The following is a 24,740-nucleotide window of genomic DNA, read 5'->3' on the forward strand; positions in this document are numbered from 1 at the left end:
GTTATTAATGTTGTGTGAACCTGAAAAATTAATGTAAAGTCAAATAATTTATTTCTAATCTTTGTACTTCACAGATTGGTCACTAGTAGATTTTAAAGTTTCAATGCTGCTGCAGGCTGTTGACAATTCACTGTGTTTAACATGTGGGGCACATTCTTGTTTTACGTCCAAACAATTCGTCAGTTTTGCTACAGATGATCGTGGCGGTTTTAAATAAGGAGCATACACGTTGCTCTCCGATGAGGGACTGAAATAAAGTTATCATAAATATATTAAGATCTACGCTCTTTTGTAATCGACTAATTAAAAGTTTATTGACTATTTAATACTTTTAACTTATCTCTTTACGTACTTTAGTAACACGTGTTTTAACCAATTATTCCGGTCACCCGGATTGGATAAAGTCATTCTGATCTTCCGGAACTTGGGATTCAAATTACAGATTTGATGTGGTAACGGCCACGTTCCGTATTGCATTTTGTATGTTAAAACATTGATTTTCAATTCCAGATCCTGAATTTTATACCCGACTTTATTTAGTATTTGTTTATTAAACACAGCATTCTTCGTGCGCACATTTTTGCAATATTTTATACGGATAAGCACCGTGGAAGCGATGGCTATCGCTAAAACCTTTAAACGTTAGGGATTAAAGTATAATCGAAGGTTATTTTTAAGCCTAATGATAATTTGGCGATCCGGAAAATTTTATGAAACTAAAATAACAAAAATAACTTCTATGTAAATATTTAAATTATTTATTCTGTGATATAAATTTTTAACAGAAACTTCTAAAAGCAATTACTACAAATATATGTAATTACGTACCCATATAATTCCTTCTTTTGCTAAATAATCAACCACGTCAGATACAACTTCGCTCCATAAATAATTTGCCACCGCGATTACACATTCCTTCCAACTTGTCTCACACGTTACCGCTACAGTTTCGAAATTTCCACCTGAAATCATTTCCGTTTCGTTCGAATTCTTTGAAAAATATAATATAAATATAAATAGATTTTCTACGACGTGCACACAATTCGTGTTTAATTTAGCGTGGCGTTAAAAATAAAAGAAACGCTCTTACCAACTTTCCACGGCATTTTTATTATATACGAAGTGTTTGTTGGAGTGATATTTTAATACGGATGAAATTGTGCGTGTGAAATTCGAAGAACTGTCAGGCTCCTGTGTCTTCCACTACCGATACATGTTCGACACGGTTCGCAAGAAGGCCGAGCACCTACACACACAGGCAATTGTTATCGAAATGCACTCTGAACGTGTCGTCAATTTTCCTGCGACGAATTTTAGCCTATAATAATAATTGCATCTTCCTTGTATAATTGTTACAGGTTCTCGGGAAGGTACCCACTATTTCCATCGACAAGACGGACGGTTGCCAAATGTATTTAAGTACGGATTCCCTGGGCGTTGAACTCATCACCAGCAAATCTAGCGAAATGAATGTCATGGTGCCCAAACCCAATGGAGATTATGTAAGTTGTCCTACAATTTGCAGATGCGAACTTGTGATCTTTATGGATTTTTATTATTCTGTACAATAATATATATTACATTGCAGAGCGAATATCCGGTACCGGAGCAATTTAAGACTACTATTAGCCAGAACGGTCTTAGTACCATGGCCGTTGATTCCCTTGGCTAAAAGCACGAGGAATTTATTTATATGCATAGCCTACGCATCTTCTTAACAATATAATTAAAGGTATGATCGTCGAAGATATTATCAGTTTATTAATATCATTATTTATTATCTTCTGCGGATAATCTGTGCGGGAGTTAAAGAAAATAACAGATTTAGTATTGCATATCTCGCTTACGTAACGGATTGGCTTCGATCATATGTGTTATTATGTTTCCCGAACGTGTAATAAGTTGTATACATCGACGAGATGCATTTGATAATTGGCGGTATTCATGAAAATCGTTTGAAAAGCTTCCTGTTGTTTGAGGATCGCGGTTAAATTGTCAAAATGTCAGGCTAACGCGAGTTATATCGAATCACTGAATTGGGAATATCTTGAATCAAGATAATCAACTTTTGCAAAATGCTGAACTCCTTTAACGATTGTAATATATCTAGCGGAGTTTGTGGATCATTACGAATTTCCTTTTTCTGTGGATAGATATATTTGTATATTTTAAGAGAGTAAGAAAATCATAACGAGTATGACGTTAAACATAGTATGGACAAAAAAAAGGTTTTATCGTCTTCGAGTCGCTCTTTTATACCATTTACACCATTTTTTATCGTGCGAGAAGTTTTGCTCAAACCTGTCGCTGCACAGAACTTGCTGGTACACCGGATGGAATGTGAACATTGTACAATGTACAGCTAACGGGAACCAGGTATACTAGGCCTCTGAGCATTACTCCTAAATGGTGTCGGATGCCATCATCAATAGTTCGATATGCTTTGCCTCTTAACTTTCACTCTATCGAGTTCAGTATTATACGATATGTATTTACAAATGGGATATCAATAATCGAGAACTGGAAGTAGAAGTCTATAACAGTGTGAGACATTTAACGAGAGCACGCTAATACTAATGTTACTTGAGTAAGCTTACTTAAGTGAAGTATTAAAGGACATTTGTTATGAAACAACAGCGACATTAACTTTACTGTTCATTTGTCCGTATCGCACAATTTGTAATAAAATACATAATTATTTCATTTATTTTTAATGTAATAACTGTATCGTGAAATTATTTACAAAAGCTTTTATTTAAATATGAGTATGTACGATATATTTACTATCTTTCGTGGATATAATTTTTTGGTGATGAATCTGACTAATAAATCTAATAAAGTGAAGAGTTGTACATCATTCCTTGTATCATTACACAATAATCACCTTCTAATTGTCCAAACTAAAAATTGGATACAATGAAAGGAATATGAATTTTACAAAAAGAATATATTTGCTGCCATCTTTTTTTCTTGTGAATTTTACATTAATTGTAAATTTCATAATAATTTCGTAATATGTACATTGAAGATAAGTCGTGTCTTTTTACATTATAGACTAGACTCTTTTTATTTGATCAAATCTTGCCAATAGCGTAACTTAAAGTATTTGGCCTAAAAGCATAATTAATATAAATTTCGAGTCAAGTTAATTCTAATTCTGCATGAAGATGATTGTTTACATAGAAACTACAAGTAACTGACCATTAATAGACACGATACATTGAGAGATTCGCAAAGATTCGTTCTAAATAAATAATCGCAAAGTTTCATTCTATTTTTTCTTGATATGTATATATACAATTAGTCTACAAGTAAAAGAATCCTTCTCTTGAAGGTATAATTATAGAATCTAAAGTTTTTTCCGCAACAGTCTCTAGTCGAGTTTTGCTGCTTACTGTACTTTAATTCTATTTCTACGCTATAAATACATGATCCGCGATCAACAAAATAGTCCTCTAACAATATAAAAAGAACGTGGAATGTTCTATCACATCTCCTTTTGTAATTCGCTTTTACGTCTTGAACCATACAGCCCCTGTTTACGATCCATTCTTTTCAAGCAAATTTCAATTGCTAACTGCACTTTGTAGACATTGCATTTGCGCGAGTTACTGCCGAACTCGCATTGTCTCCAGATTGATACTACCACATTTTTGTATGTAGGAAGATAATTACTATAAGGTACTATAAAATATTGTTTGCGCGTGACGTGACTTGCAAAAATACACTTACATGTATTGTCTTTGAAGAGATTAATAAGACGTTGATGCGACGTATCTTTACGTACATACAACTTATATACAATCGCGTGAGCGATTCCATCGATGAAACTACATCTATTCATCGGACGTGCTAACTTACATAAATCGCATTTATACATTATTATCATATCGACATATCAGTCTTGTATTATCGCGAGACTGCGGAACAATCTCGTTCGTCGCTGCCGTCGGAGCATTCCAGAAATCCGTTGCAGACGCGTGATTTGGGTAAACACTCTCCGAGGGGGCATCTGTGACCCTTGCAGAACTCCACCGCGGAAGGTTTGATGTCTTTCTGCGCGATGACGTAATCGATAAATGACATGTAAGAGTAAATTTTTGTATAGACGCCCGGTCGTTCTCGTCTTCCACATCCGTAGCCATTTGATGTAATTCCTAAACAAAGATAATTTTATACTTAAATGAAGAAATAGAGAAATTCAATTATTAAATATTAATTTAGTCTTGTCTACATATCTATAAGATACGATAATAACCCAGTAAACGGAAATGGATTAAAATATATATATATTTTTTAAATTGAACTGGATTGGCCTTTATAGAAATGCATTCATTTCCACGAAGGTCAATCCATTTCAAATCATTTGAATCCATCGTTTGAAATTTCAATCCATTTCCGTTTAATGGATAATAAATATAATTAGTCTCAAATGTGCTGAAGACCTCCGCTCTTGTTTGTGCGACGAGAATGAAAATGCGAGAATGACAATGCTATTCACGTACCTTGTAGTACATAACGATTTTCGAAGGGAGACAAGCATACCAAAGGGCCACCGCTGTCCCCGAGACAGGCGTCTTTGCCACCGTTCTCCAATCCTGCGCATAGCATGCCAGATGTAATCCTGTACAGCGGCAAGAACAGAGTCTTCCGTCGACAATCTTCCGTCGACATCACCGGAATTGATACTTCTTGCAAAGTGTCAGCTGTTAAATATGAATAACTCGTGTTACACGTAATATCTTTAATGTAAAATCACGCTCACCCGCGCCAAGATGAATATATCCTACTTACGAAACACCCTGCCGACTTCGTATATTTGTCCCCAACCAGTTACGACGCAGACGGTTCCGCTGGGGACCGGTGCTTTCGGGAGACACACCGGTCGAATGTAATCGCTGAAGCTGACCGCTCGTTCGAGTCTTATTACAGCTATGTCATTGACGAACACGTTGTCGACGTAATCCGGATGCAGCGATATGTAATCCACCCGTAAGAGCTGCTCGTGCGGACTTCGGAAACTTCCTCTACGAGTCGCGCCGATTCTCGCGACCCAATAGCTATCCTGAGCGCGGTAGAAGCAGTGCCCAGCTGATACGACCCATCTTTCGTTAATTAGAGCACCTCCGCATTGATAATTGCCATCCTTGTACAGAGCTATTTGCCAAGGCCAGTTGCCCATGGAGCTACTGGCACCGCCAACAATCCTGAACAAGAAAAGAATAATTTACTTTAGACGAAGAAGGGTACACTTTAATATAATAAAAATATCAATTTCTTTGTTTAATAAAGTTAATTTTTGTTTTTGTGTTGATATGTAAATTGAGGCATTTAGAAGTGAACATTGAAACGTACCGTCTCATTCGTATCACTTTTAGGAAGATACTTCTACAATGAAGATTAATTAACAGAAAAATGTGGCATAAGGTAAGTTTTCTTCTATAAATAATCTTTGATTTCATTTATATAAATGTTATTATATTAATATATTAATTTTGAATGCAGGAAATACATATACAGTAGATCAGCATATATAACGATAAAAGTCTATTAATAAATTTTCAATTTTGAGCTCTTTATGCTCGACTTCGCGAAATTTTAGCGCGAAGTTTTACAATTTAAAGACACACCTCGCAGTCGATGCCACCTGAGTTCTTATTCCGCATTCGAAATTTTTGCATTTCACTTTGAGAACCTCGCCGCTCGGGCACTGGGACGATTTGAAAGACAAAGCTGTTCTATCTGATCTATCGTTGTACGATAAAGCGTAGTAAAATTGATTCGGAGGCGGGTTTTGATCCAGCACTTTTTCCACCGTTTCGTAATCTCTGCAGACACAGATATTTAATTTAAATATTAGTTTAGAAAAACTTCGTTAGAAAAACAGAAATTTCTCTTAACCGATATTTCAACGGCGACGTTACTTACTGATACGTGATAGCCTTGCACGCGGCCTTAGCAAGATCCTCAATGGACCACGTAACGCGGCTGTCGACTAAACAAAGCTTTCCCCATACGCCATTTTTTCGTATGCCGAGGTATCCCCTGTTGTTATAATTATCGATCTCCTTGTTATAAGCCTTTGCTACTGGAAAAGTTCTGTTACTTTTGGCACGCAAATTATTCCCCGGGGTCAAACCGTTCCTCAAAACGTTCAAAGATGTTTCTCTACTGGAAACTGCAACCACGTCTTTGCTCCCCTCAGCATTTCTATTTCGAGCCGATTGATCAATTAACTTCGGAGATAAGTCGTTCCTGTCGTTTATTAATCTCTCAGAACCTTGGAAACCATCAGGCGGAATATATAGAGTAGTTGTGTCCACGATAGAAGACTCGATCGCTTGATCGAGATGATAAGGCTCTTTGACTGTCTCGGAATGATTTTTCGATAGATTTTCCGTCGGGACGATGTTAATCCGCGATCCAGTTATGTCTTCCTTTGACTCGTCGTCTATCAGAGCGGTGCATTTCTTTTCATCTTCGCCGCCGGGACAATCGCTAAAACCGTTGCACACCTTATTTGTATCAACGCAGAATTTGCTGTTACCGCATACGAATTGACCTTTCTCGCACCAGTCTGTAAAGTGAAATCAAATAAGAAATGGATCGAAGAGAAGATTTTTAGGTGACCGCCCGTATCAACGTTAATTGAAACTAATTGAAATTTAATTAAGTTTTACCTGGCGATAATTTATGTAAATTTAAATATCATTACCGCAATTGTTCTCGTCCGAATAATCCCAACAATCGGTGATACCGTCACAGATTTTTTGAGATAACAACTGTGTCTTGAGGAAATCAGCGCACGTGCAGTTAGCCTCGTCCTCCGCGCCCGGACATTCTACAAGCATGTTACAAATCGCGCTAGTGTCCAAGCATTTTCCGTCTCCGCACAGGAAACCAATGCAGCTATCTGCGAAAATACGACTCGTTTATTAGATATGTACATCGAAATACATTTTTGTCGGATGATTTTTTTGTTAGGCTTTCAACAGTAGATTGGTAAAACATATCAAAAAATCTCCTTTCAGTATATAGATTAATAATTAATAATTAGTTGTAAATCTCAATCAATCGTCATAAGATCCATTTTTGCAAAAAATATAAGACGTATAGGGATAGAATATATAAAAAAAAAATTTATTATGCAGCGTAAGAAAAAAAAATCAGATGATTTCTTATAATAATTCAATATAGTTGTAGTGAAGAAATTAAAAGAAGCTATCCAAGCTCTGCGAACTGACGCTCGCCTGTATACGCTTGAACGCGTTGCGCTTGCATAATTACCATTAGTTTCGCTGATTTTTCGGATCGCTGACACTGTACGTATCTCGTCTGCGTTATTTTCTCGGTCCTCTTCCTTATTTAGTATCTTCGTAAATATTTTCACCCCGTCGCGATTCAACATGAATCCCGAGCTCGCGTTCTTTAGAGTCTCGTTTCCCGTCACGACGTCGGCGATTTTCTTCAGCTCGTCGATATTCAACGACGACGCTTGAAGTCGCAACATCTCGCTCAAGTTTGAGTCGTTCCTAATGATTTGCACGGAATCGTCATTCGTTTTGACTTGCGCGAGCTCCTTGAGCTTCTCCAGCAGAACTCTGTTCTCTTCGAGCGACATTTTCCTGTCCGACGTCTGCATCGTTCTTAAATTCGCCGCTGACGAAAACGGTCGTTTTTCAACGGTCAGCGAGAATATCCTTTCCGTTGTGTCGACATCCGATTCGAGTGACTTATCCGCTTCGTCGTCCGACGTCGAAGTCTCCTCTGAATGAGGATTAGTAGAATTGGTGACGATGAATTTCAGGATGACTGGATCGTTTTTAATGTTGGACGACACTCTGGTACTGATAGAGGTCACAACTTCGACTATCTGTTCCACTATAGTGCTCGTACGATTCAAAGTTTCCCTTCCGGAGTCGGCCTTCGTGGAGTCCTGGCTCTCGTGCGAGGAGGAGGACGATTCAGAGATGAATTCGGTGTTGGCCGTGTCTCGGTCGTGCGTGTAATCGCGCACTCCGAACAACTGCTCCAAAAGAGTCGCGTCGGGGAAGTCGATCTTCGGTCTCGGTCGCACCGGCCTGCCGATCCCCGTGTTGCTCTTGACCGGCGCCAACGTCACGAGATTTTCCACCACGTAGGCTTTTAGAGTTTCGTTATAGACCTTTTTGTTTTGCAGCTCGTCGTCGTCGGCCGTCGCCTCGTCCGCGTGTGACTCCCAGTTTTCCTCCGACTCGCCGGGCGTGTGCTTGACGATATCGATTTCGACGAAGGTTGAATTCCTCGACACGCCTCTCTTGCTGCTCGAATCTTTGGCGATCAGCTTTGACTCCGAGTAACTCTCTTCAGTGGTGCTGGGGTACGGCAATTTATTGTCGTCCTTTACGATACGCACGATGCTCGGCTCCGTCGACGTAATTCGTCCGTAACTTGGCAGCTGGCCCGTCGCACTGTCGTGCTCCGTAACGGCGGTTTCCACTTCGACGATTCTCTTTGGTGGCGATGATGACGTCGGAATTTTATCTTGGGACAATTTTGCGTCGATGACCGTGTCGTCCGAGAGAGACAGAGCGTCCAAGTGATCAAGAGGAACGTTGAGGCTGTAATTTACGACGGACGTGATTTTATCGACGGGTATCGTGTGTCTGAAGGGTTTCGTGGTTGCCGGGTTCTCGATCAAGCTGGACCCGAGGCTAACGCCGTTCAGATCGGGAGTATTGTAACTCGTGTAAACCGGTTGTTGATTAACGTTAATTCTCCTGTTCCGCAACGCGTCCTCGTCCGTGTGCGCGGTCAGCGCCAGTATGCCGCTTCCTCTGTATCGAGTTTTCGCTTCCAGTTCGACTTCCGTGTCCAGTACAGGTTCCGCCACGCCAATACCGCTCGTGAACGAGTCGTTCGTTTTCTCGTCACCGCGCGATCCGAACGGGTCGTCAGGCTCCGTCGTCGATGCCGAGTCGAGCTTCGCCTCCGTTTTTCGAGTACCGTTCGAGTCTCCACGCTTCTCTTGAGAGGCATCGCTTTCTTCTTTTGTCGGGATATTTTCGGAGACTCCGCGAATCATCGAGTTCTCCGAGCTGGAGGTCACTCTATCGTCGTACGACGAGGCTTTCAGTTTGACGCTGTACGTTTCCGAAGGCAGCTGTCCGGCTACTTCGATGTCCAGCTTCCCACTATCGCTCGGTTTGGATGCCGTCAGACCTGGGACGATTCTGTCTCGCGGAAAATCGGTGTTGTCCGTGTCGAAGGTATTTATTTCGGCGACGTCGCCAAAGTTGACGGAACCTAATGGTAACTTTGGCACCGTCGACGTCGTGTTAGTCCCGGCACCGGGCGCTCTTGCGTTATCGCGGGAATCGCTCGTCGTTGGAACGACTCTCCGCGTGGTCGATTCCGTGTGACTGATTTCTTTGACGTCGTCTTCATTAGGTAGCAACTTTAACTCCGTGTTCACATACCCCGGCACGATCGGTTTCCACGGTGAGTTATTCTCGAAAGCTGGATTGCGGAAATCTTTGAAGATGTCCAATTCGGCTCGAACAGTTGTGGTCCTCGGAGACGTCGTTTTCACTTCGTTCTTCTGCTTTTCGTTCGATTTATTGTCGCTGAGCGTAGCTACCGTGGATCTCATGAAAAATGTCGAAGGTTCGTCCGTCGACGAAGATTCCACGTGGTTGAATACTTTCTGTGACGTCGTGGTGTGCTTGTGCAACGGCGTTCTCCTAGTAGTGGCTAGTCCTTTGCTATCTATCGTCGACTCGGATATTCCTCTCGTTGAATTATCTGCGGTAATATTGACTTTCGTTGCTCTGTAGGTACCCTGGATGGTCGGGATGTTGTTGAAGTCTATATTGGGCTCGCTGGATTCGGTCCTGATTGGTTTCGTTTTTTGCTTCGAACTCATAATCAAACTGCTATTTCTATTTGGTCGTAATAAGCCGTTTTTAGTAATCATAGTATGTTTCTGCTGTCCTTGTTTTTGATTTACGATACTTTCCTGATTTATTCCTGAAATTTTGAGAAAGAAATACTCTTGAAAATAAACTGATTTTATTTGAAGAATAAATAAATGCTTGAAGCAGTAAGCAGATTAGATTTGGACGCTTCGAACTTTCGATTTGAATTGTGAATAGGTGAGACGCAACATTTGTAGCTAAACGAATTTTGTTAGAAGTTAATTGATTAATGAATGACGTTGTGCAAATGTAATATGCAAGAAAAAGAATGGGCGAAATAGATTTGTGAAAAAGAACAAAAGTAAAAGAAAGTTTGATATATTAACGAAAATGAAAGGAATTTTAATTAAAAAACGAATAGACAGGAAAGGCTCTGGTCGGCGCGAGAAAACAGGTAGCAGAAATATGAAAGTCCAGCAAAGTGTCAACGTAGTGTAGCATAAAGCTAAGTTTTGCTTAAAGCTGATTCATTCAATTTAACGCTACTCACTTTTCACTGATATGGACGTGAGATCCAGCTCCATATCTTTGAACAAAGATGTAATTGAGTATGTTTCCTTAACAATAATGTCCTGGATGGTGTCCTCAATATTTACGATCGAACGTGGTATCTTCCTTCGGTCGAGATATAGTCTGAAGAAAACTTTCAAAGTCCCATTCTCAAACCTGTCTATCATGGTTTGCTTGTAGGATAAACCGAGCACGCTTCTCCTAAACAGAAGCTCGAACTGGAAATAACAATTATTGAATTTTTAAGAGATCTGATTTCTTCCTCTTTATATACGTATATAAATAGAACAATCTTGAAATTTGCTTACAATATTTTTGAATTTTCGTTCCTTTTCTCGGAAGACCATGCTCGTGTTCAGTTTTAACATGGGATTATACCTTTCGCCTCTTGCTATTCTGAAGCTACATGAAAATCCGACGATAGCTATAAACATAAGAAACGTAAGGTTGAAAGGTATTATGCAATTTTTCATTGTTATTCGAAAAACTCACCATTTTTAGAATCTGTTCGGAAAGCTGAAACATTTAATTAATAATAATTAATTTTATGCAATTTATTATTCATTTTTTTATTTCAATTGAAAAAGAAAGTAAAAATTTGAGGAACTCTAATTCTATTTTTTTTTTACATGCGTGGAAATTTTATTACGTTTGATCTAATCAACTTAATGAACGATCAAATTTAATATTCAACGTACCACCCATCCATAGAGCTAATCCAGCAATTGCCAGAACTGCGATCAACACTAACATAGCTGACATAATTAACATGGCACTGCCAAACCTCCATGTAGTATTACCATTTCTTCCTGCTGCTGATACCCTGGGCCAAGTGGATCTTGGCGTTAAATAATAGTCTCTCTGTAATGAGGATCATTAATCTTAATATTATTTCATCTATTGACTATTCTTAATAATTGAATTAAATTTTAAAAATTTTAAATTTTGATTTCGAAACATAAATAATTTAAAATTTTACAAGTTTTTAATTTGTCAATATTGCAGAACAAAACATACAATGATATTCTCTTGTGTATAGTATCTTTTTCGATGATCGCACATTTTTTCTTATATTTTTTTAAAGAGATAATTTCTTAGTGCTCTTTATTTTCATTTGGTATACATTCGTAGCGAAGCGAGTCAGGTGGCACGCGACTTATCGTTGAATAATATATATATATATATATATATATGCGTGATAAATATGAGCGAGCGTGTACAGTAATCCCGTTAACGGTACCACCGGCGGCACGGAATGCATGGATAAGAAGAAATTTTCGAAGTGCCAAGATGTGAATAACGTTCAGCTCTGCTCGACTTGCCGGACGGGATCGCGTGGAAAATTCATAATATTTCGTCTAGCGGTAAACGCGCCATTCGCAAGTGTTGTCGGCATTTTCAAGCATGGCTGCTCTCGTATTAAAACACGAAGTAGGTCTAAATGCAACTCGTATTATAGCACCTGTAAATGATATTTTCGATGTTTCCGGTTGCTTTAATAAACATTAAAGAGCTTTAACTATCTCATATGAAATAAGAGGAAGTTGTTAGATATAAAATAACAAGTATATCGAGGTCGAAATTGGGGACGTCGACCTCCAGAAGTATTAGTTTTTAAATCTTAAGCGTTAATTAATTCAAGATTGTCTGAAAACATCATAAATACGTGCTTAATGCTGTATTGCATCTGTGAAGATGCAAATCAATAACAGAAAAATGCGGCTTACGTTATACAGTTTTTGCCTTATGCCTTAATGTTCTCAATGGTAAAATACTACTTTAATGGAGCATATGATTTATATTCAGACCAAGGGTCTGAAGACAATTTTTTAGTTTGCAATGACAAGTTGTCTTTATTATTAAAACAGGAGGCAAAGAGTCTCTGGAAAATGTTTGGCTTTGTACTTCGATCCTAAGTACTTACGAAGATGGATCCCGTTTGCATTCGAATTATTAGTGCAAGACGTAAATGTTATATGTTATACGCGTCCTCGCATCTTGTTCTAACAGGTGGAATATCTCGAATGAGCCGAATGAAATCGACCGTATCGAATGCGATGTCCAGATACAAAGCGCGAGCGTGAACCGTTATAAAGTTTATGGATTGTCGTGATTTTGTGAAAAATATCGCGTGACCCTTGCTTCTTATTTTTCCGTTGCATGCAATTGTGCCGCGCTATGCTGTTATCGCTCCAATTATTTATGGAAATAAAAATGACCGCTAATTTTATTTAATATTTAATAACATATTATTGATATTTTATGAAATAATCTCCGAATGCACTAGATGCTCATATTTGCTTCATCATTGAATTAAATACGCACGATAAATAAGTGTTAGACCAATTTGCACTTGTTTTGGATTTGACCGCGTTATCGTGATCCGCGGTAGTGTAGCTATGAAGCGCGATATAGTTTCACTGCATATTATTTTTCTTTGTGACGTTACAGTTGCTTCTCATAAAATATTTATAGCGCACGATTAATTTTCTATATTAAAATGTTTAAATCAATATTCTATGGAAATTTCAAAGATAAATTTACAGAAATAAGTTTATATGATTGAATGATTTATATTTAATTTTCAAGGCATCGTTTGAAGTTATGATCCATGAAGCAAACAACTAGCAAAGTAAGCAAATTAGCGCAGGATAACATGTCATTTTGCTGATAGTATACAATCTGTTTTATTGCCTTTCAATACTAGATCAACGATCACTTTCTTTCGGAAAATGCTGTCACAAACGAGAAGATTATTCGAATTAAATGTTATAGATTGTAATTATTTCAAATTATTTCTTATTTTTTTAAATTAATGTTTGCACTATTCTATAATTAAACGTCATACATCGTGATTCTTTCAAGTTTCTTTTTTTTTTTTAAATTAATGTAGAGAGATTCGTAAGAATAATATTTGTACAGTTATCTCTCCCAATTCTTCAAATATATAAGAAAAAAGTAATCACAAATTCAAATATCAGAGGGAAGCCTGTTGGCCTGAATTACATCTGCGATAGTCTTTTCAGCGTCTTGCTCCTCTTCAATCCTTTTCATCCTTTTTAGCATTTTTCTCATATTCTTCAATAAAGATGCAGGCCGTAAGAATAATCCTCGGTGGCACTTAAGTAGCGTTGCCGAGCATATCCAACTATGTGGATCACAAAGCGTGGTAACAGCTATGCGATTCCTGAAAAGGCTGTTACCTCCGCCGCCTTATGAAAACTACATACATATAAATAACGACATTTCAGAGATGACACCTGGGGTTGCTAACTATCAACCGTTCGCCAAGGATTCAGTGGAAGAACAATAGTGGTGTAACAGAAACAAGTCTGTCAGGGATATGCATTGCCGCCGCGGTGTGAAGAAGATATAGAGACACACGTTGCAAAAGAAATATCCGCTAATAGCGTTGCGCAGAATACGAGGGTTAATATTTGAGGAAGGTTAAGAAATGTAACCTCGGCGTTCGCAAATAACGAGGTTTGAGGAAGGTGTGTGTGTGTGTGTGTGTGTGTACGCATACAGTCCATATGCGTACCATGACCTGGACGGAGTCAATGCGCGGCCTTCGCAGGGGCAGCACGAAGAAAATGCGCGAGAAGCTGCGAGTACGAGCAACTTTGCCGAGTGCAAAGATCCTTCAAGGACGCTCCCGCAACTCTCGTCCTTGTCTGGTTTAATAAGGGTCCCCCTAGGAACGTGTGTATACCTGGAACTGGTACACGGCAGATCGTAACGCCTGTGTCCAGGGCCGGGCCTCGCGTTGGCCGCGTTATGTTATCTATGCGCGACGATATACGTTTTGTCGAAGTACGTAGATTTTATTCGGACGATCGCACAATTGTTTCCGTTTGGCACACTTGGGTATTTAAAAAAAAAAAATGTCGATTGCGGAAGAGACGCGGAAGATTCCACGAATACCTCGGATTATCTTAAATCGACTCGATAGAGATCCTCGTAACAGGACTCGAATCGCGTGGGCGTCGGCAAATCGGTTGGAAAGATATTATCGGTACCATCATATCCTTGCGATTACATTCTCGCGTACAGTCCTTATGTACGCAAACATTTCTCAACAATGGAATAGGCGACGGGTTGAATCACCCGTATTTTTTTTTATATTCGTATGATATTTCGCGAAGGAATTTTCCCACAACCGAAAGCTTAAGCTTCCACGAGCTTCGCTCGAGGGTACGTACGATGGTATCTAAAGCAGAAGTTACGCGTGTATATGGGAACTTCCTCCGTTTGTTTGTGGATACATATCATTGGATTATTTTATAATCGCTCATTAGTATTTTATAAACGTTCCTGGCAATGTTGTTCTCGCGTTTAAAGTTGCCAAGTCAAGTTCTCAACAATAGACAGAGAGAGACAGAGGGAGGAGGGGAGGGGAGAGAGAAAGAGGAAAGAGAACACGGAGAATACAGTTATAATTTGCTCCATTATATGGATATTTTCGCGAGATTTCACGTTGGTACAATCGGCAAAAATTTTTCCGCCTATGCTGGAGATTACGATCTCCCTTACATAATTCGATTATAAAAGTGGCGGACAAATCATCGCCCGTAAGGTATATCCTATGGCTTCCAAGGTTATCTATTGTGCGGATCTATTCTCCGTAGTTGCGTTACGCAACGACGTAAAATTAAAATTGATTCTTCATCTTCGAGAATCGGTTGAAAATACATACGTGCTGCTGCAACTTTAAGTTTTATACACGACGCGATTGTCCTGCAGGGTCGTAATCAATGCCCGATTCATCACGCAGGACGCTGCTATTAAATCATTTACCCTTTTGTGACGGGACACTTTTAATTATACACGGTCACATACACGTTCGCATTCCAGGTACGTTGAACCTAACTGTCAGCTATTGTAGTAACTCCACAGGCAGATAAAAAAGGCGTGCCTGGACACGTAATTTCTATATTTCATCGCGGCTCACCTCCACGGCTCATTAACGAGAGGCGGCTTAATTACCATTCGGCCGACGTACGCTCGCGAGGCAGCGCCAAACGTGCGCGCCATCAACAATTCAAACGTTATCCGCAATCGTTAGCGTAACAGATGCGCGTTGCGTGCCCGCGCGGTATACGCGCATCAATACGTGAGAGATCCGTTTGCATTTTTTTCCTTTCCTGATGATGCGTCGAGAGAACGTTACTCCGCCGCGCTCGCGCGCGCGCGCGCGCGCGATTTGAGTTCAGACTCCAGTTTTCTCGTGGCTGATGCATCGAGGGTGCATCTCATCAGGGATGGTTATCGCGCGGTATTTTGCCGCGCGAGTAAAGTGCATCGCTATCGTCGCAATTATCGCTCACAGTCGTTGACTTGATAACGGTACCACATTGTGCGCGCGGGTTGCGAACGCGTCGGGCGATCGGGTTTAAACAGCCAATTAAGCGAACGGAGCCGTGCCGCGCCGGTGTGTGGGATATGGGTTTTGGCACACAGAGAAGAAAAAAAAACCTTGTTAAAACGGAAAGAGAATGCCGAATAATCCGAAAGATCGTAAGATAAGTAAACGAAGTTGGCTCGTTGAGATCTGAATATTTTTCCAGGAAACGTATCGAGTATAATAAATAGAAATGGATTATTACTATTATTAGTTTCGCGAAATGTGGGATTCATGGATCCCAAATCTTCTTAGAACAGTTACGTTGCGCGGGTACAAAAAGTTGAAACATAATTATGTACCTATTTGCTCTTGTCGCGCGTTTTTCAAGTGTAGCTTCTTGGTAACGATAAAAGCTTCAACTTGCTATTAAGTGAACAAAAAGGAGACACGAAAGAAAAGACGACAAAGACGGACAGGGGACAGAGATAAATGTAGTGCAGGGGGGAGGGGGAGGAGGGATATCCCCCTTGTAGGATGCCCATAATTGAAGTTACTTTCAAATTGCCGTCTCGCGTAAAGATACAGTCTGCCTCGCCGTTGCGCGTGAACTTGACGCGAGACATGACCGTGTCTCTTGATAAAATTATATAATGCTTTCGTGTGAGACAAGGTGAAGGTTCTCGCATGATGTAAGGTCTGCAATATGTGTACACAGAATTATTATAAAAGGATCGGCATATTTCTTCGTATTCGTTAGAAAATTTTTCAAAAATAGATCACTCTTAAGATTTACTAAATTTCACTAAAGTGCAATTCTAATTATTTTTTTGCAGATTAATTTTATCATGTACAGACCGAAAGAGTTACGAGATTTAAAGCTACACTTTACAATCATCTTATTTCGTATTTTATGTTGTAAGCAAAAAAACGCGGTTTTTAATTCACAGAGAAAAAACGTGTCTCGAAAAGTGAAACGATGGTCCTTAGAAGTCTGGCCGTGCAAAAAACGTATATCCTGACTGTCTACTTACGATTTTATTCTTCAATAAAACTTGGATACCTCTTGGAGGCATCTCAATTTGCTGAGTTAACTACTTTCGTTTTTTTCATACTCATATATATATATATATATATATATATATATATATATACATACATATATATTATGTACGAAGAATGGCAATCGTTTCGAAGTCGAGATAACTTTTGGTAATTTAATTAATGTAATATTTGAAGGATACCTCTCGTAAAACCGATAGTAAAAGTTTATTGAATCAGAATACATTTACTTGAGGTATCATAATGATTAGAATCCTTTTTTCTTCAACATCGAAAAATGACTCTTGTTGAAAAAATGTTTTTCCATATTGTCAGGTAATCTTAACTTAAAACGTTAACGTAAAACGTACAAATCGATAGATGACTCTTGTTGAAGAAATGTGTTTCGATATTGTCAGATAATCTTAACTTAAAACGTTAATGTAAAACGTTTCACAGCAAAAAGCAGACTCGAGGAAACAAGAAAACGTTCTCATTATCACTCTCATTATTGAGTATAGATTGAATATGTATATGTGTGTGTATATATATATATATATATATATATATGATTGTATACCAATTGAGATTAATATCTTATAAAATTTTATAAGAAACAATAATTGAATATACTTATTACGAACATAAAAAATAGGTCAGTTACATCTGACTTGAGACAAGTTTCGAATCCAACGGCTCTGCTCCGTTTATATTTCTTAGAACGATAAAATAAAACTTACATATAAATGTAAAACTCACTTGATAAGCGTAAGGGCCAGGCCTGTAATAGCCGCCGGCATTCATCACGGCGTGACTCTTTCCGCTGCCACACATGGAAGTCATCGTCCGGGTTCTCGAGTTCTTACTCCCGATCGAATTATATTCGTGACGTACGTCGTTTCCCACGGGATTCGGACTTTGGCTTTTACGACATTCCACGACGACGGTGCACCATGACGATAATTGAGTGGAGGTTGATCGTGTCAAAGCGTTCCTCGCATTCTCTTGTAATTGTAAAAAAAGAGATGCTGCTATGTCTCTACAACTGATGTAGACTCGCTAGTAATGAAGTCGGATTTCGTTCAGGGTACTTCTTCGCCGTCTCGGTCAGACGATAATTAACGTTTCTGACGGATCAACTCGCGGGGTCGAAGAAAGCAATCGCACGCGCGGTATTCCTCAAAGTTACAGTGGAATGCAATTTTCGATGTCCGGGAAGATACCGTTAGGCGAATACGGAGTAGCTTGGAATATATTCTCTAAAGTTGGAAAATACTTGTGCTACTCGATTCACGTTCATCTGCTATAGTTGCTACCGCCTGGTCAGGATACCGAGATAGTTTATAATGAACTGTTATTAGTTGTTAAAAGGAAAAATGCAATATTTTACTCGGACGAACGAGTTATTGACCCGCACCCACCGGTAGCCAGTCCAATATAAATCATTTCGCGTTTGTTGGCTTCTCTTGAGAAGAGCTGCACGTACATGAGGCGTCCATGCAGGCGTATATGCTTCTTCCGAGACGAGACGATCCGAAGCGGGAAGAGGTGAAGCGCGGCGAGGTGAAGCGCGGCGAAGCAAGCGGGACACACCACCACGTCCTTCCTACGTGACGGCTGACCACCAACTGACAATCCGAGATCTTGAGGTACCGCCGTTCCTCATCTTCGTTCTTCCCGTTCGGGCCAGGTCTCTCACGTCGTCGTACGTCGCAAGTGTATATATATACATATATATTCGGCTTGCACACGCCGACGAATTCCCCACGCCGACTTTATACGTATTCCCACGGTTACGGTGCTTTACATTTTAAATCTGCGCTCTCTTTTGTGAAAACCACCGCGTGTGTTTCCGTAACTAAACGACCGCTGAACGGGGCGATGATACAAATAACACTCTTTTTCTTATCTTGAAATGTGCAAAAGAGCCTCGAACATATTTTTATAAAATCCAATTAGTTTACCGTAATGCTTTCTTCTACAAGAATACGTAGCGAAAAAAATTATAGACGGAATTATATACACTCGAGCAATGACGCACTGCCGCGCCAAGGAGATTTCAATGCTCGCACAGATCTTATAATTCGTGCGCTGCGCCGGGATTATTTCAATATGTCACAAACATGTTCTTACGTAGACCATTATGATAAATCAGACTCTTCTTCTTCCTATATATTCGCATATTGCAATTATTTATTTATTTATTAACGCAGTTATAATATGCAATGTAAAATTATATTTTCAGAATGATAGCACGAGCAATCAAATATATGTATAATAAAAAAAAAGATAAAAATAATAAAAAATACGAAAATCAATTTCATACATAGTACAGGTAATTTTATATAAAGAAATATTAGTACGTGTTTTATATCGAGAGAAACACTTTTAATTAACTATTTATTTGTTTGCGAGATATTAATTCGTTACGAACAATGAAACGGGGTAGGTTACCACTATTTCATCATCTCGTTAATATCATATAATAATTTTACGAGGACAACAGTTCTGCAATTCTGCATAATCTCCCTGTTTGCATGTTAGGCGGAGCTCCATAATGCTACTCATTAGACGGCGTGCGCCCTTATTAGTGCGACGCCTAGATCACCGTTGTCTTGTCTCGTTATTATTTCGCTAACGGTAGCGGACCTATAGTGGTCCCGTCATTTTCCACGGTGGACACAATATCGCATTAAGTGTGTTTCACTGGTGTACGTATTAAAACTGGGTATATATATTTACAGAAGTTCTTACGCAGTTTGTTGCGTCTAAAAAAATTGATAATGCAATTTTTATTTCGAAGATTTCTGACAACGTAAGAAAAGCAGTTGCACTCGTTGTCAGTAAAAATTTTAATGGCATTTGATTTATTATGTATATTTTAAATTGGACATTAATTATATAAGATATTTCTACTAAATATTAAAATACTAATCCACGTTGTAATCAAGTTTGCCGATATGTCATTACTCAAATGCTTGTTATCGCTTTAAATTTGAATGAAGAGGGAGCAAGTAAAATGAAAAGGCAGAAGAGAAACAGGGAAGATATGAAGAGCACAACCATGATCGGTAAAGAATTTTTGGTCAAAGATTATCATTAAATTATAAATAATGGTTTTTATCTGCAGGCAACGAGTCTTAAAAGATCATCGATACAAGCCCGGTGATTTCTTTCTTCGGCCAAAATTGAACTAAAATTTGAAAAATTCTGCTTATATGAAAGTTTCAGTAATAAATTATCCGAAAAATTCAATTGGGTTTGAAAATGGTTCATCCACGAAAGATCAAATACTTATGCCAGATATATATTACATTACAATATCGTGATATTATATTAGATCTTCTCAGCACTTTTAACTTCCATTTTTAGTATCTCTCTCGTTAGTTTTAGATCAATTTACTATAAGTTGACCACGTACTGATTAACGAAATTTTCATTCATACGTGCTATATTATATTACAGAATAGAACAGGATTGAGAAAGTGCCATAAGAAATAGGAAGATTACTTGATCTTAGCAATGTGCGGTCGAGATTCGACTACATATACATATATTTGCAAGAACTGACAGAATGTATATATTGGCAGAAACTGGTTCGGATACCATGGAAGCGAAGTTACGAAAATTTTCGACAGGAATGTCCGCGACGTCGGTTAATCCCACTATTATTACCTCGTATTATTATTCCGATCGCTCGCGGGAGCGGCGCGTAGGAACGGCCGGTGGAAATTATCGATGGTGGCCGTGCCGGCGTACCGAGGAGCTGTAAATAACACTTTTTATCGCCCGCGGTCTGGATTTCGGACGGGCGTAATCCCTCCGCCGTTTCCCTTCATCCGATCGGAGAGATTTATCTGTAAAAATTTTGCCGAAGAACAGAAAAAAGAGAAAACGCGACACACGCCGCCGCGCTCTCCTTACCGCGCGGGAATGGTGTAGTTCCCGTGTGACGCGGCGTCCGGGGACGCGGCATCCGGTCCCCGGTCCCCGGTAAGATTGCCGTACTTGCGCTTAAGGTATCCCTCGCAGCTGACTACGTGGCGGAATGTCGTGCCGGTAAGATGCTCTGGGTGATCTTTCTCAGGGCCGTATCGAGCGGGGCCGCCTCTCGTCTTCCCGATTTCGCTCTCTTCCTGTTTCACCTCCGCAAAGATCTGAATAATTTTCGTTAACCGTGCGCATCTTCTTTCGAAGTTCAAACATCTTATGGCGTCGATTCATTTGAACGGACGATTTATCATTGCGATACTGCACACGTTTCTGATGTAATCCCGGAAGATTCGAAGATCTCTCGTTACATTATATATACCCTCTTTTTTGTCCGATAAGAAAATTCGCTTTTCAGATTCAGCGTGTGTATTGTATAAATATTGTCTGTATAAATGAATGCGAACGGAAAGAAACGGTTTTACTGAAATATACAAAAATTAGATAAAAAACCAGATCTGCAGATAATTATGGAACATTAAAATAATTAATTAAAAGCATGCTCAAGCATGATAATAATATATAAAGTTTTGATATTCTAACTTGAGCTGTATAATTATTTCGATGATTCAACATACATGGTCTGTCCCAAAAGTGAAAAATGAGACTAATTCTGGAAAAATCGTTTTATTGAAAATACACTTAATATTTTTCAAAATAGGATCCTTGAGCGTCAGTACAGCGGTTCCAGCATTACTGCCACTCTTTATAGCAGCGCAGAAAGTCCTGACCGGACTTGCCTTCCAGAGCACTTGTCGCGGCTGCTTGGACCTTTTTAATCGTCCCAAAACAGTGTCGAATACCGTTTCGGGACGATTAAAAAAGTTCAAGCAGCCGCGACGAGTGCTCTAGAAGGCAGGTCCGGTCAGGACTTCCTGCGCTGCTGCGAAGAGTGGCAGTAACGCTGGAACCGCTGTATTGACGCTCAAGGATCCTACTTTGAAAAATATTAAGTGTATTTTCAATAAAATACACGGTTTGCCAGAATTAATCTTATTACTTTTGGGACAGATCATGTATTTTCAGATCTGTATTTAGTGTCAAAATTTTTAGATGCTTTGGCAAAACCGTTTCTTTTCGTGTAGCTAATATATATATATAAAAGATGTACGCATACATGAAAGAGGGAGGATGAGGAGATGAGAGGAGCAGCATCGCGTGGCATTGGCACCGGCGTCGCACGACGATCCGTGCAGCGGTTCGCCGTCGCGTCACGCCTGATTTATCGATTGACATTTTTTTCGGGAGATTTTTATTACGTTTTGATCCCGTAGCGCGGCATTACATTTAACCACCGAGCCATCCATCGCCAGATGGATGGCCAGACCGGCCCCCGGGCTTTCGGGTCCCCACGGCTTATTCTCTTCGGGCCAGGCCCGAGAACGTTCGACGCGTATACGCGTTCGTCGCCGAATTGTTTAATCAACTACCTTTCATTCGACTAACGTTTGCGCGACAGCATGATTTATCTGTCGCTTTGTTTTCATTATTTCCGATAATCCGATTAATCTTCCCGATTCTCTCTCTCTTTAATCTTACACACACCTTAATCTTAATATCTCCATACAAATGTTTCTTACCGAAGTTATGGATTAACACGAACACACGTACACACATGCACACGTTGCACTCTACGCTATATACACTGTAAATAATTTAAGTAACTTTCGAAACTTATAGATGTAAGTGTTACATTACGCTCGCTAATTCCATGCTAATTAGAAGCAGCCACCTGTTTTCACAAAACAGGGAATCGATTGCGTTTTCGCAGCTCACCGTCCCGTCGTTCTCCTCGCACTTTCAAAGACTCCGCTCGAACGTGTTTGATCGCTTGTGTTATTTAACTTCTATTTACCGCGTACGGCGTAACTCTTTCTTTGTTAAAGAGATAGATCGAAGCGAAAATCAACGTGCTCGCTCGGCGGCCTCGATTATCCTTTGAAACGTGACGGTGTCGAGTCCGGCGAAGGGTCTGTCACGGGCCACGGGCGGAAGCGAGCGGCGTCTCCTTCGTCGCCGTCGCCGGCGGAGTATATCGTCGAAATAATCGTCCGTGGTCGGCGGATTCACTTTGGCGTAGTAGAGAGCCGCGAAAGCGCTGTAGATCAGAAGAGCCGCGGTCGCGAGCTGATGCAAACGCGACAACACGTATTTGAATTCGAAGTCATCATGGGTTACGTTGGAATAGAAATCAGGTGCTCGATTGCCAGGATTACCTGAAAGACTGCCCAGAATTTGTAGCTTCCCTCGTTTATGAGAAAATCGTAATAGCCGGCCCAATAATCAGCCTTAGGCTGATCCATCGCCTTCGTCTGACCGTTCTCGTCGTCATGCATGTCTTCGTCGTGATCGTCGTTTTGATGGTCGGCGTTGTCACCCCGAGTATTGTAATCCCATCTGTACGCTCTGCTTCGTCTGCTTCTGTGGAATAAAATGTGACTTATTGTTAGCGGTATGATAAATTGCTAAACTTGCCAATTAATTCACGTTGATTTGATCTCTTATTTTATGTTTTTTTTATACATTAAGAACTAAAAAAAAAATTGCGCTTTTATATTTCGATTAAAATTAAACATTAGGATTGCAGCAAAGTCCTTTTTAGATACAAAATTTATTGTCCTTTTTATAATTGTATGCGTTGCGTAATTTGGAGAAACGATTAAAGAATCAGAATACACATATGTATAAAATATATTAAATTATAATGCATATACATTGAAATATAACATGTAAAATTCTCTTTTATTATTATTTGATGCGAATTATAGTTTGCTTAAATGGTCAATAAAAATGTGAATTCACATATTTACCTGACAGATTGCGGGATCATAGCTAACTCAAGGTTTTCTTTAGGTGTTCCTGTTTTCGAAATCGATCCTTCTGTATTCCCCATACTCATTTCGCCAGAGGCATGATAAATGCAAATCGACAACAGAACAAACTTGCAGACTAATCGACTGTTTATCGATTCTGTGAAATTAAAATATTATATTTATATACGATGAAAATTACGTTATAATCTTTAACGAACATGTGAGAAATACAGTGATAGTTCCCTAATAAATAAATAAAATAAAATATTAGCAATATATGCTAGCGGTATACTAGAATAGCAGGTTCGAGTAGAATATTGCGGCAGATTGACATTAACTACATACTCATATTAAACTCGTATTCCGCTCGCAGAGTCTGCCGACATAATCCGACAGCAGATTAGATTGTCAGTAGAATCTGTCATTCCGTAACTATACAAATAAAATATAAATCTCATCGTCGTCATTTAAACGATTATGAAGTGACAGACTCCGCTCTCGGTTTCCGCAGTCAATCTGTCATCATATCTTAATAGAGATTTCACAGATCTGCTACAGATTTCTGCTCTGTCGAATTATTTATGGCAGATATTTTGCAAAATTCGCTTTCGGCAGATTTGGCTATACGTGAATTTCGTACGCGACACTCGTATCTCCTTAATGCAAAATAATACTGACCCATGTTAATCCTTAACATGTATTGCACGGTTCGTCTTTTGACACACATGACAGACACAATGTCACCACTTCAACAATCGTCACACGCTAAACTCTGTCTCGCGCGGTAAAAGTTCGGCATTTGGGAGTAGCGTGCTGGCAGAAAAGCTTCGAAGTGAAAAACCCTTGGTCGTCCGAGGTACTGAATGCGCAATTCTTGGACCTAGTTTCAATAGCAGCTTCGTCCGGTGTACGCGCAACGGTAACTGTATCGACGGTAACGTTAAGTACACACAAATCCCTAAGCGCTAATTACTCTAATTGTTACAGATCTCTTGCATCGTCGCTTACAAGCCGATTCCGTCGAAATGCTCGGTAGTCACCGAGTTTCATTGATCGCCTCTAAATGGCGCGTCGACGTTATCATTTATA

The 24,740-nt window shown here is 39.5% G+C and overlaps 3 protein-coding genes across 6 annotated transcripts in view; 1 reads left to right on the forward strand and 2 right to left on the reverse strand.

Moving 5' to 3' along the window:
• Window positions 1-1,250, reverse strand: part of LOC105452459 — a 3,177-nt gene extending 1,927 nt beyond the window's left edge. The window contains exons 1-4 of one of the 2 annotated variants that reach the window (XM_011693565.1): window positions 1,091-1,250; window positions 829-962; window positions 353-633; window positions 68-247 (exon numbers count right to left, since the gene is read on the reverse strand). In XM_011693565.1, the coding sequence (XP_011691867.1) occupies window positions 68-247; window positions 353-633; window positions 829-962; window positions 1,091-1,106 (611 nt within the window). In that variant the 5' untranslated portion in view covers window positions 1,107-1,250. Of the gene's footprint in view, window positions 1-67; window positions 248-352; window positions 634-828; window positions 991-1,090 lie in introns of both variants that reach the window. The other variant, XM_011693566.1, reaches the window with a different exon arrangement.
• LOC105452460 (adenylyl cyclase-associated protein 1) overlaps window positions 1-2,846 on the forward strand; it is a 16,654-nt gene extending 13,808 nt beyond the window's left edge. For 2 of the 3 annotated variants that reach the window (XM_011693569.1, XM_011693568.1), the window contains exons 7-8: window positions 1,359-1,502; window positions 1,589-2,846. In XM_011693569.1, coding sequence (XP_011691871.1) covers window positions 1,359-1,502; window positions 1,589-1,672 — 228 coding nt within the window. In that variant the 3' untranslated portion in view covers window positions 1,673-2,846. The remainder of the gene's footprint in view (window positions 1-1,358; window positions 1,503-1,588) is intronic. The other variant, XM_011693567.1, reaches the window with a different exon arrangement.
• On the reverse strand, window positions 2,387-18,473 carry LOC105452458. Its single transcript, XM_011693563.1, has 12 exons — window positions 17,608-18,473; window positions 11,165-11,327; window positions 10,959-10,982; window positions 10,775-10,890; window positions 10,447-10,684; window positions 7,288-10,008; window positions 6,716-6,913; window positions 5,929-6,577; window positions 5,631-5,828; window positions 4,795-5,207; window positions 4,506-4,706; window positions 2,387-4,157 (listed from the first exon to the last, which is right to left on the reverse strand). The coding sequence occupies exons 1-12, from the start codon at window positions 17,689-17,691 to the stop codon at window positions 3,910-3,912; spliced, it is 5,253 nt and encodes a 1,750-aa protein (XP_011691865.1). The 5' UTR covers window positions 17,692-18,473; the 3' UTR covers window positions 2,387-3,909.
• Window positions 18,474-24,740: the final 6,267 nt, after the last annotated feature.

The sequence above is a fragment of the Wasmannia auropunctata genome, unplaced genomic scaffold, assembly GCF_000956235.1.
Source record: "Wasmannia auropunctata unplaced genomic scaffold, wasmannia.A_1.0 LD336031.1, whole genome shotgun sequence".
Classification (NCBI taxonomy): Eukaryota; Metazoa; Arthropoda; class Insecta; order Hymenoptera; family Formicidae; genus Wasmannia; species Wasmannia auropunctata.